The sequence below is a fragment of the Berghia stephanieae genome, chromosome 7, assembly GCF_034508935.2.
Source record: "Berghia stephanieae isolate SIO BIC M18660-M18661 chromosome 7, UCSD_Bste_1.3, whole genome shotgun sequence".
NCBI classification, from domain to species: Eukaryota; Metazoa; Mollusca; class Gastropoda; order Nudibranchia; family Aeolidiidae; genus Berghia; species Berghia stephanieae.
The window spans coordinates 46,972,243-46,985,504 of record NC_088366.1 but is presented as its reverse complement, the minus strand read 5'-3'; the positions used below and the strand labels follow the sequence as shown (position 1 = coordinate 46,985,504).

Here is a 13,262-nt window from a genome sequence, read left to right as displayed (position 1 = left end):
AGTAGTATCCTGACTTCTTACTTTCTATTTTCAATTCCTGAGAGGCTGAGATACTCAATTTGTAACTTATTGCTGTTGCAGGGCTGGAATTGGAGCCGCTTAATACATTATATTGATAATGGCCGACGATGAATTAGCTGCTATTCGTGCCAGGCGTATGGCTGAATTACAGCAGCAACAGGTAAACTGGCAAGAGGGAAAATATACATGTGAGGAGCACAAATCACACAAGTGCCAGTGCCAGAGCCAGAAGTCAACAAAGTGTGTGATCCCACAAACTCTCAAGTTCCGATGAGTCAAAATAATATCACAATTTTCATGACCTTTTCTCCACTTCTTATCATTATCATGAATTATACACAAACCTGAAATTTTCATTTTCTGAATACTTTTACAGTGATCCCCCCATCCAAACCAATCCCCACCTAGCAACCTTACTTTTTGATATGCTTTGACTTTGATGAATCTTGAACTTCTTATTCTTTGTTGATTTGTCTGTGCCCACCACAATTAGAATTAGATTGGATTTTTTTTTTATTTCTAGTGTTTCATACATTATTTTGTGACAAATAAATGCCAGAGGCACCTATCTTTATAGTCCCTTGACTATTTTGATTGATGTTGATTGAGCTGCCAACTTTCATATTATTATTATTGGGAGGTGATATTGATTGAGCTGCCAACTTTCATATTATTATTATTGGGAGGCCTTTTAAAAGCCCCCACATCCCCAGTATTCTTGTTCTAGTAGGGGGTTTGAAAAAAAAAAGTTTCCCCCCTCCCAAACCCCCTACTAGAACATTTTAAAAAACCAAGAATACTGGGGATGTAGGAGCTTTCGGAAGGCCTCCCTTATTGGTCATTTGTCAAATTAGTAACAGTAATAATATTAATATTTGTAGTGATATGGCTTACTTTAAAATAAAATGGACCAAGTGTTCCTTAAATGCAAAATATAAGTAACAATATATTGGACGTTTCACATTGCATTTTCTTTTTTCGAAGTGTCAATTTGGCCTCTAGTCTGAATAGTCTCCCATGGCGTCTGCGAAAACACAGTGCGGGCTGTGGGCAGAGAGTGGAACTGGTGGAAGAAAAGGCCATATCGGAGTGACTGTAGAGGATTGTTGCCCGTCTTAAACTATCAGAAAAATCTTGTCCTGATTTTATTTGGACATCGTGAAAAGTTGTTGGAAAGGGTTTTCCTTTAGACCACACAGTTACTTTGGCTTTTGTTCCTTATAAAGGATATTAACTTTTCTTTTAAATCTCTAACTGGGCTTCCAATTGATAACTTGTTGATAGTGTTACTTGTCAATAAATTAAAATAAATCGAAGTGACTAGATATCACACTAATTGAGAGACACACCTAACATATTGATAGATATTGCTCTAGCAGAGCAACTCCTAACATAACAAACATCCGTATGTCTTGGTTTTTTCTTCTTATAAAATGCAACTGACATTCAAAATAACAAAATAAAAGTAGCATTCCAATTTTTTAATCTTCTAAGTAGACATGATTAATTATCTCCACAAGTCAAGTGGATCTGGGACGTAGTGGTTAAACTGTTTGACTCTGAACTGGAAGGCCATGGGTTCAAATCCCCAATGAAGTTAACCTTTTTTTCAACATCTGTTTTTTTAAATTATTTCTGTTTGTTTTTTAACTTTTATTTGAATCAGTTTGTCTTCTATGTTTAAGTTTATATTTATAAAATCTTCTTCTTCTTCTTCTTCTTCTTCTTCTTCTTCTTCTTCTTCTTCTTCTTCTTCTTCTTCTTCTTCTTCTTCTTCTTCTTCTGTTATTATTATTATAAAACCTCGTACCTTTTACTAATCCTAATAGGACAAACAAACACCCTAGGACCTTCACTACGACCTCTATATAACTAACCCTAAGAACCCCCCCCCCCCCCCCCCCCCCAAAAAAAAAAACCCCGGGTCTCTGAAGAAAAAAAAAAAAAGACTGCTTTGCATTACCTCTCAATATTTCGACAAAATGGTGGTGGACATCCAAAACAATGGTAACATAAGGACATTTTAAACTTTTACCAATCCAAGTTTGTTCTACAGCTTTTAAAATGCTACTAAAAATTGACTAATTGAATAAAAATAAACGTCTGTCAAAAGATCCACTGTTAAAAAAAATCACAATATAGAGTGAAGCTACCTCGGGGAATTGCGGAAGGTATCGCTATGGATGGATTTTCAAAATTCAAAAAGAAGTTTACTCATTCGAGACAAGGCTTTAATTTTAGCACATTATTTCCGTTTTTAAAACTGGAATAATTTTTTCATAGTTATCGCAATGTAGTAATATGTCAGCTATGTGGTCTAGTGTTATGACACTTGCCTTCGGATCGGAAGATCCAAGGTTCAAATCTTGCTCTGACTAGCGCATAGTTGATTCCTTGGAAAAGGTTTCTTTACTCACATTCTGTCACCATACACTCAGGTGGAAATGAGTACCTGACCATGAAGTGTTGTCTTCATACATACCTAATCTTATGAATTTTTCGTAATTTTACGAATTTTAGACAAATTTCATGGCCAAATACGAAATTTTATAGAAAATTACGAATTTTTCATTCTTAGTAATACTTAAATGATAATAAAAATAATATAATAATAATAATGATTTGAAGAAGAAGAACTACTACTACTACTACTACTGCTACTACTACTACTACTATTACTACTACTACTACTACTACTACTACTACTATAATAATAATGATAATATTGTTGTTCATACATAATTTCAGAAATTACGAATTTCCTTTTCAAATTACTAAAAATTGACATTAAAATTACTAAATTTGAAGTTTTCAATTTGGCAAGTCTGTGTCTTTGTCAGAACTAATTGTTACGTGTTGCTGTTTGCTGGGGATCCATTGTAAAGCACTTTGAGTACGTTTAATGGATATTGAGCTATATAAATGCTCAAGTTTTTGTGGGGGTTTTTTTACCACTTGTTCTGGTTCTGTTAAAACTGCTGACTGACATGCATTTGATTTACTCTGTAGGGTGGTGGAGGAGAGGAGAGGATGAAAGCCCAAGCAGAACAACAAGCAAGGGAAGAGGAGATGAAGAATGTCATACTCGGTCAGTACTTGGATCAGGGGGCCAGAACGAGATGTAAGTTGGGAGAACAACACGTCTTTTTTTTATACTTTTAAAATTGGGCCTGTTATAGTGTTATTGGTGTGTGTGTGTTTGTGTGTGATGGGTTGGGGGGGGAGTCCTGATAGCTCAGTTGATAAAGCACTCGCTTCACACTCAAAGGGACTGAGATTGATCCCGAGTAAAGTTAAGATCTTTTTCTAATCCCTATTGTTCATCCAGCAGTGATTAGGTAGCTCGGTCTGTTAGATCTGACAGATTGGATTTTTGCGATAAACTAACGTCCTATACAAAAGGGTAGCAAAGAATTGCTATTCTCAGTTTCAGGCTATAGAAACTGGGAAAAAACTCGGGCTCCATGGGCTCAGCGGTACGGTCTTTGCTTCGTACCAAAAGGTACAGAGTTTGATCCCCCGCCACTACGCTGTGTGGCCTTGAGCAAGTCACCTCGTCCTAGCTCAAGTTTCGGCACTGCACTGCGGCTGATGCCTGGGTTATTCCAGTCTTCCCTTGGAATAGACCCTCAAGACAAATTTCCCCTATGGGATGAACGAAGGGAATTATTTTTTTTTAATTAATTTTTTTTTTCTTTAATATTTTTTTTTATTCATGGCTCTGAAGGACTACCACACTTCTGTTTTTTGTGTAATCAACTTCATCAGATGTTCTTTGCATTGTGAGCAATCATCAAGGAAAATTGTAACTTGCGCGTTTTGACCCTTGATTCAGTTCAATTCAGTTAGAAAATGTCTTTATTGTCGGAAATATTTTGCATATTACTCAAGAGTACACAGGAGTAATGGCAAATGAGAAATAATAATATAATGATGGATATTAGATCTTTATGATCTTTCTCCTGCATTTTAACTCACTGACTCACAAAGTCAAGCCGATACATGTGCGTTAAAATTATTTTTGACCTTTGACTGCCATGGTCGAACCCCCTGGGTTTCATACTTAACTAATTTTTTCTACTTCTGACCTAACTGTATCGACCATGGTAGTATAACGGCGAGGTAGGTTTTTTTTTTAAATTCTTTTATTTCATATCAAACATGATGGGGTACTTTTTAATCTTGGCATATTTCTAGCTGGTCAAAGTAATAGATAACCTGGTATTTTTTTGATTTAGTTTTCCAGCTTAATGGAGAAACAAAATCAATTATTTGTAATTCTTGAGTGAAAAACATTATGAAACTACTTGTTTTTGTTTTAGTTATTATTCTGATTATGTTGGTCATTGTGTTCTGTTATAAGAACATTAATTTTTCCAGTTTTTAGTTAGAACAGAGGTCCTAGGCAGTGTTAACTCCAATTCTTTTGTTGTTTTTTTTGGTTGGGGAGCGGGGCATAAAATTGCATCCTTTTCAAAATATTACTGTGCAATCCAGAGTTAAAATGCAACAATACAAATGGTATCATTTGAAAGAACAACATAAGCAGGCTTGTTTGCTTTTTAAACAGTTTTATTATTATAAAAATTGTGAACCTGGTGAATTTTTTAAAAACATGTATAATCCTCAGCAGTTAGCGGCTTTGCAATACGATTCAATAGTCTGATGTCACGCCGCCCGGCAACGGCGGCCATCTTGGTTCTAAACAAAGAAAATCATTACTTTTTATTTTTCATGCTGGCTAGAACTTTTCATATGCCTTGTGATCAGAATGTGTAAAAGTCAAAACATGATCAAATGTATGTGTTTTTTTTCCTCTGGATACCCTTTATGCTCGCCGGAGAAATATTTCATACGGGCATCCGCCATTGTTCCAATAGTTTAGAGCCAGTGTTACTAAGTTACCATGCGTCATTAGGAAGGAAGTGATGTTACGACTGTTGAAGAGTATTCTGAAAACTTGGGCAGTCAGCGAGTTAAATTATTATACTTATATCTCAGTAAATGTAACAAAACATCAACACTAGATAACCATTTCTCCATAACATTTACTCATGCAATCTCTTACTCTCTCTGTTTTTTTATCAGTATCGAGATATATAGAGTTTTTATCAGTGTCGAGATATATGGATTTTTTAAAAAGGAGTCGAAAGACCAGATATATCTTATGCAGCTATGTGGTCTAGTGGTATGACACTCGCTTTCGGATCAGAAGGTTCTGGGTTTGAATCTCGCTCAGTGCACAGTTGAGTCCTTGGAAAAGGCTCTTTACTCACATTCTCTCACCGTACTCTGGTGTAAAATGAGTACCTGGCCATTAACAGCGTTGTCTTTGTCCGAAAAAAATTGTAATATAGCCTAACAGGCATCATGTTTCGTTCTTCATGTTGCGTGTTGCTGTTGGTCAGGGACCCCTTGTAAAGCGCTTTGAGCACATTTAGTGGATATTGCGCTATATAAAATCTCAATTATTTTATTTTTTTTGATCAGATATATCTTGACATTGAAATAACCTATCCGATGTTATTTTTCTTTTAAGTTTGGGGAAGGGTGAAATCTATCAAATGAAGAACATTTTACCATGTTTGTTTAATAATTTTTAATCTGAAGGATCCATTGCACTGTAACCCAGAAGGTCCCGGGTTCGAGCCCCGCTTCAGGCACTTTCGTTTTTTTTCCTTGGGCAGTATATTACAATTTGCTCACTCCGGGTGATTCCTGTTGACATCAGACATCTTGTTTGATGAATTATGTATATTCCTTCGTGGAATGCCTTGGCGACGATACCTTATGATGTCGTGGCGGAAGGGCATAATAATAAATAAAAAATTAATCTGAAGGAGAAGGGCACCTTGAGGGCTGGCCTTAGTCATCCCAACTGTCCTTCGTCACCCCATTCCACAGTACAGGACAAGACTATATAGAATAGTCTTTGTATTTTATACTGTTGTGATGCTAAATTATAATTTACACAAAAGATCAATAAAGTAATCTTATCTTGTCTTGTTTTCATTTACCAGTAAACACAATAGCCCTTGCTAAGCCGGAGAAAGCGAAGATGGTAGAGAGCTACCTCATTCAGATGGCCAAGACTGGACAGTTGCAGGGACAAAAGGTAAATAGTATTTTTTAGTATAATATCATATAACCTTTACCAGTTTATAAAGTATCTTCATAATCATTTGATTATTTATTTATATTGGACAAGAATTTTATTATAAGTATCATCGACACATAGTCACCATAATAATTCCGCTTGTTGTTCCACTGTACTTTTTAAGACTTTTAATATTCTTTCCCAATTTTTATTTAATTTATTATCATTTGATATTTCTTTTATATATTACCTAATTGTGTTGTGATACAGAATTATAATTTCCATACAAGGATCAATAAAGCATATCTTTTCTTATCTTATCTTAAATGTGTTAAGCCTAACCATTCGTGGGATGGGGTCCCAATAGTTCAGTCTGTAAAGCACTCACTTCACGTGCAAAGGGACCTAGATAGATCCTTTTTTTGGTCATGATTCGGGTCTAGAAAAGGTCTGGAAGTTTTTTGTTTTTTTTCTGAAGTTGTGGGAACCCAGGTTTTAGGTTAACTTCTCCTTTACTCTCTCGAATACATATGCATGGAAAATCGAACAAATTTCTTTGATTTTCAGTGAAGGTGAACTCGAGAGAGTTAATATTTCAAAATCACATTCTTCATATTCCATTGGTATCACCATAGCAATTATAGACATTACAATAAGAAGAATCGTGAGTCAGACTTCTACTTTCTATCTGAATCCTTGTCTATCTGAATTAGTAAGGTTTATGTCTTTATTAGTTTTTGTTGGAAGAAGGTTTCTGGTGGATCTGACTCCTGTGGCAGAGGTAACTTTCTCTATCTAGTCTGTTTCACAGCTTTGTCTTTGTCTTGATGATTATGGTTTGTCTGGCCTGACTGGGAAAGTCATGTTGTTGTTGGAGGATTTTCCTTAATATCTCTGTATGCACTGATATTTTTTTATGTATATATGATGTAATTTGAGTGTATTCTCTTGTGGGGACTGTGTTGTGTTGATGGATTTTAGGTGATCCATTAAGTCACTGATAGTGGCTTTGAAATCTGTTCCCTTGAACCAATCCTTGTCTGCCTTATTGGTGCTTATTGTATTTAGACTTATTCTATCATTTTCCTTATGGCGCTGATTACCTTAATGTGTTGAGGCGTAACTCAAACAAAAAACAACAACAAAGCGGTTTGAGCGAAAGTTCAGTGTTGTATTTCTCTTTTTTAAGTGTTATATTATTTTCTGTTTATATATATATCCATATTGTATTTCAGTTGAGTGAAAAGGCTTTGATAGGATTATTGGAACAAGTCAGCAGCTCAACACAGAAAACAACCAAAGTAAAAGTAAGTTGTGTATTGGAAAAAGCTCTTTACTCACATTCTCTCACCGTACTCAGGTGTAAAATGAGTACCTGGCCATTAACAGCGTTTTCTCTGTTGGAAAAAAGAAAATTGTAATATCTCCTGACATGCGCTTTGAGCACTTTTAGTGGATATTGCACCAAATAAAAGCTCCAAAAAAAAAAAAATATTGTTTGATTTTGTTCGGGGTTAAATAGGAAAAATAAATAGTCTACTGATTGTTGTTGGTTGGGAGGTCTGATAATTGATTTGAATTCCTATCCCCCCTATATAGCAGCCACTTACTGCTTGGGGCCCATTCTCTCTCTCTCTCTCTCTCTCTCTCTCTCTCTCTCTCTCTCTCTCTCTCTCTCTCTCTCTCTCTCTCTCTCTCTCTCTCTCTCTCTCTCTCTCTACTCTCTCTCTCTCTCTCTCTCTCTCTCTCTCTCTCTCTCTCTCTCTCTCTCTCTCTCTCTCTTATCAAAAATATAAAAAGGTTTTAAAAATTTTATTTTGAGTAATCATTAAATTTTATAACCAGTCTTTTAAAAAGATATTAGAACTCTCCTCTTTTACACAACAAAGGTATTTAACCAATGAATGGTTAGTTGTTTTTTTTATTATTCATGAATTAATGGAGTTATCCCCCTTTTGACCCTTTCTCTCCATTCCAGTTTGACAGACGTAGAGCGGCCTTGGATTCCGACTCTGACGATGACTTCTAGTTGTGTTTGGAATAACCTGTGTGAATCTGTTGAACAAACCTTAGTTATGATTTTAAGTGCAATTTGCCTAGAATAGGAAATTGTTTTTTGTTTTTTTTTTACATTAAATTGTAATTGAATTGTTTTTTTCTTCCTATCCCCCCTCTCCTTCTCCTCTCCATCTCATTGCATACCCAGAGCAGCACTGAAATCTCGAACAAGTATAGACTGGGCCATTTTGTTTGAGATTTACACGTTTTTGAGATTTCTGTGTCTTGTATTTTACCCAAAAAAAAATTGAAGAAAAAAAATGTATGTGTGTGGCGGGGGGGGGGGGGTAATCAGACCTTTGATGGATCCCAAATTTTCTGTTCCATATCTATGTTCAAATGATATTGGATAAAGTCAACCCACCTCTCTGGACCATAATTGTCAGTATGAGAGACAAAAATTTGGGGTTAAATCAAAATTTTCATGGATCCCGAATTTTCTGTTCCATATCTATGTTCAAATGATATTGGATAAAGTCAACCCACCTCTCTGGACCATAATTGTCAGTATGAGAGACAAAAATTTGTAGTTCTATGAGAGATCTTCGTATTAGAAGGCAGATGTGCGTATTTGTTCTAATAGTTCAGTCCCATTATCCTCCTACTTTTATTTCAGATCCGGAAAGACACAGATCCTATTGATTTGAATGTAATTCAGAAAAGTGAGTGGAGCAGGCACTTATGTGGATAATAACAAGAAACGAAGTGAGTAGGAAAGTGCCAGAAGACAATAGAGAATAAAAACTTCGCAGCAGCGATGGGGGCTTGAACCTATGACCTTATTGGTGGGACAACTCCGCCTGGCTGGGGAGATTGTGACTCTACTATATGAGCTATCCATCGCCGCCTCCAAGTTTTTATTCTCTGTTGTCTTCTGGCACTTTCCTACTCACTTCATTTCTTGAGTTGAGTGTAGAAATGTAAGACATGGAAAGCCATTAAAAAAAAAAAAAATTATTTAAAGCAATTGCTTTAAAGAATCGTATATGTGCTTTTTTATCTTTTTTCTTTGTTATTCTATGTCTGATTGGTTTCAAACATGGCTAAGTATGGGCCATTTTAAAAAGTTCGAGAGAGTGAGAGTGTGTGTATGTCTTTTGTTGACTTTATTTGAATTTATATATATATATAGTGCCACTATATATAAAGTGATAGCTTTTTTGATTTTGCTCTTGTTTTTTTTGTTTTTTCCGTCTGTATATCAGTATTGATGTGTAAGAGGTGATGCGAAGAATTGAATTGAAGAGCGCTTATTGCTAAAATGACTTCAGTTATATATGTTTTGTTTTTTTAAATTTATTTATTTATTAATTTATTTTTTTTTCTTCTATGTCTGATTAGTTTCAAATCAAACATTGCTAAATATGGGCCATTTTGAAAAGTTGGAGAGATAGTGTATGTTGTGTGTTTTTGTCATTTGTTTATGTGGTGAAATCTGGGTGGAGATCCTGACCTCCCATAGCGGGCAGGGAGGTCCATACTGTGTCTTCTATCCCCTTATATCAGTTTTCCAACATGCTTTCTGTCTTTGTCTTGAAATGAGGTTACTTGATTTTGTCCTGGCCCTGGTTGGAGTCTTGGCTGGGTGGGAAACAGTCAAATGCATAGTTATTGTTTTGGGAGATGATATTTTTTTCCTTGTAAATTATCTCACTGTTATGTATTATTATATTTGTTATTTTTAGTGTATAATGTAAGCATTTGAGTGTATTCCTCTCTGTTGGATTTTGTGCTTGTGTCCGGATGAGACTTATACTTATAGGTGATCTCAAACTAAGTATATTGGTCGTATGCTCTTGGAATCTACATCTGATCCCTATTTGTTCCCAGTTCCCCTTTGTCTTACCTTTTCTTGGGTGCTTTAATTGTAATTCTAGAACTTTTTACTATTCATTTTCTTCCTTTTTACTGGCACTGATATGACCTAAATGTGTTGCAAGCGCCGTAAAACCCTTGAAAACAAAAACAAAACATACGTGGTGAATTTATATGTGACGTATAGAACCAGTATTTCAAAAGTGATTGCTTTAAAATCAAAGCATTTTTGTTGGGTTTGTTGTTTGTTTTTCTGCCCATTTGTCAGTATTAGTGTGTAAGACGTGATGGGAAGATAAGAATTGCAGAGAGCCTTGTGCTACAATGACCTAAGTCACAGGAATTTAGTTTTGAGAAAATAGAAGGTTAATATTTTGATTTAGTAATAGTGGAGAGCTTCCAAAAAAAAAAAAAGAAAAAAAAAGGATTGTAGGAATGAGAATCATCATCATTATCGAATCTGAGACACTGGTTGGGGTTTCCGACCTCCCATCATGGGCAGAGAGGCGCCTATTGTGTCTTCTGTCCCTCCATAGCTGTTTTCCAATTTGCCTTCTGTCTTTGTCTTTGTCTTTGTCTTTGACCTGAGCCTAACTAGCCAAAGTCCTTGGCTGGGAGGGAAACAGTCAAATGTATAGTTATTGTTTTGGGAGATGATACGTTTTTCCTTGTAAATCATCTCTCTGTTATGTATTATTATGTTTGTTTTGAATTTATAATGTAGGCATTTGAGTGTATTCCTCTTGGTGAAATCCTGTGATCGTGTCCGGATGAGACTTATAGGTGATCTCAAACTATGCACAATGACAGAATGCACTTGGAATCTACATCTATTCCATATTTGTACCAATTCCCCTTTGCCTTACTATTTCTAGGGTGCTTTAATTGTAATTCTAGAACTTTTATACTGTCCCATTTTCTTTGTTTTTACTGGCGCTGATATGACCTAAGTGTGTTACGAGTGACATAAAACCCTTAAAAACAAACAAAACAAATCTGAGACAGACATGGGCAATCACGGCTCTCCATCCAAATCTATCTATTCTCTGGTCCGTCTCAGAAAGCATGTGTTAACTCACTCAATCCTAGAGATTTTTGCTACTTTTCAAAATTGGAAAAAAATGTATTAAAAAAAGCATGTACATTAATATTTTTATTCAACTATCATTAACATATAAAAAAATAAAAACATTACCTTCGATACTACGCCTATGATTTGTCTCAGAAAAATGTAATAGATAGGCATTGGGTAAAAGTAACCCGGGTCAACAACGGATATATAGTCGGTGTTAGGGTTGATTGAGTGAGTTAATCTCATCCATCTCATCTCTCCATTTCATGTCCTGAGACTCATGGCATAGCCTGTTCCATACTTCTCTTTCCTTCAATTTTTCACAATATGACATCTTTCTCAATACAATTTCCCTTTCAATAATGAGGACAGGGGCATAGATGATGTTTTATCATGACATTAATCGCAAGGTTGCCAATTTTCTGTATATTTACAGAATTCAGTATGTTATAATCCCTCAGTATATTTTCCAGTCAAAGGGGGGAAAGAAATAAGTACATAATGTCTTTTTACTGGAGTTCAGCACTCAGAAAGGGGTCGGTCTATAACTGAGTTTGCGTAAAAGTTCAGTAAATTTTTGCCTCCTGAATTGGCAATTTTGTAATCAGTGAGTAGGCTGAAGTGTTTCTACTTTGAGTTTATCACAGATTGGCTGAAAACTCATACAACCAGCTGAAGTGTTTATACTTTGAGTTTATCACAGATTGGCTGAAAACTCATACAACCAGCTGAAGTGTTTATACTTTGAGTTAATCATAGAATGGCTGAAAACTCGTACAACCGACTGAAGTATAAACAGAATGGCTGAAAACTCATACAATTTTGTAATCAGTGAGTAGGCTGAAGTTTTTATACTTTGAGTTTATCACAGATTGGATGAAAACTTGTACAACCAGCTGAAGTGTTTATACTTTGAGTTAATCATAGAATGGCTGAAAACTCATACAACCGGCTGAAGTGTTTATACTTTGAGTTTATCATAGATTGGCTGAAAACTCATACAACCGGCTGAAGTGTTTATACTTTGAGTTTATCATAGAATGGCTGAAAACTTGTACAACCGGCTGAAGTGTTTATACTTTGAGTTTATCATAGAATGGCTGAAAACTTATACAACCGGCTGAAGTGTTTATACTTTGAGTTTATCATAGAATGGCTGAAATCTCGTACAACCGGCTGAAGTATAAACAGAATGGCTGAAAACTCATACAACCGGCTGAAGGTTTTATACTTTGAGTTTATCATATAATGGCTGAAATCTCATCATACAACCGAGACTTAAGTAGGATACTTGAAATACTGGGGTCTACAATCATTATGTAATGACTGAATGTGAAAGTGAAACAGTCAATGCCTTATAATAACAATCTGGTATGGTGTAAATAAATGCTTATTTCTAATATTGATTTTGGTTTGTTGTTTGTTTTTTTTTTGTATTTGTGTGTGTGTGTATTTTGTTGGGTTAATTTATATATTTTTTTTCCTAATGTTTTGTTTTTTCTATTGATATGATGCATTTAGGTAAAATACTTACAACATCCAGATATAACGTACCATGACCAACACACAAAACTGTAACCTTGAGCGTTTATAGTCTACGGATATAATTTAGTGAGAACTAAAAATAATAACAAAGTGCTGAGTGTCGTCAACTTCATTCCTTCTATTTATTTTTTATTAATTGCTTTAAATTTTTTTAAAATTTCCTATTGTCTGGGATATAACTTTTGAGTATCTCAAACTAAGCACTTTGATTGTGTGCTTTTGGAATCTACATCTGTTTCCTATTTGAACAAATTCCACCTCCCATAGTGGGCAGGGGGATACATACTGTGTCTTCTACTTCTATCCCCCTATGTCTGTTTTCCAACATACTTTCTGTCTTTGTCTTGGCATGAGATTACTTGGTTTTGTCCTTGCCCGGCCGGAGTCCTAGCTGGGAGGGAAACAGTCAAATGCATAGTTATCGTTATGGGAGATGATATTTTTTTCCTTGTAAATCATCTCTCTGTTATGTATTATTATATTTGTTATTTTGAATGTATAATGTAAGCATTTGAAGTGTATTCCTCTTTGTTGGATTTTGTGCTTGTGTCCGGATGAGACATATAGGTGATCTCAAGTATGCTCTTGGATTCTACATTTGCTCCCTATTTGTTCCTAGTTCCCCTTTGTCTTTACTTTTTCTTGGGTGCTTTA

The 13,262-nt window shown here is 35.4% G+C and overlaps 1 protein-coding gene across 1 annotated transcript; it reads left to right on the top strand.

The window, feature by feature from the left end:
• On the top strand, window positions 1–9,340 carry LOC144977385 (programmed cell death protein 5-like). The gene is made up of 5 exons (XM_078922544.1): window positions 1–181; window positions 3,031–3,142; window positions 6,042–6,136; window positions 7,354–7,425; window positions 8,097–9,340. Exons 1-5 carry the CDS (start codon window positions 119–121, stop codon window positions 8,145–8,147), a joined length of 393 nt encoding a protein of 130 aa, XP_078778670.1. The 5' UTR covers window positions 1–118; the 3' UTR covers window positions 8,148–9,340.
• The last annotated feature ends 3,922 nt before the right edge of the window (window positions 9,341–13,262 follow it).

Excerpts from the sequence above, each read along its gene's own strand:
- LOC144977385 (XM_078922544.1), top strand. The coding sequence starts at position 119 with ATGGCCGACGATGAATTAGCTGCTATTCGTGCCAGGCGTATGGCTGAA. Across the intron at positions 182-3,030 it reads CTGAATTACAGCAGCAACAG|GGTGGTGGAGGAGAGGAGAG; the intron begins GTAAACTGGCAA and ends TTTACTCTGTAG. Across the intron at positions 6,137-7,353 it reads GACAGTTGCAGGGACAAAAG|TTGAGTGAAAAGGCTTTGAT; the intron begins GTAAATAGTATT and ends ATTGTATTTCAG.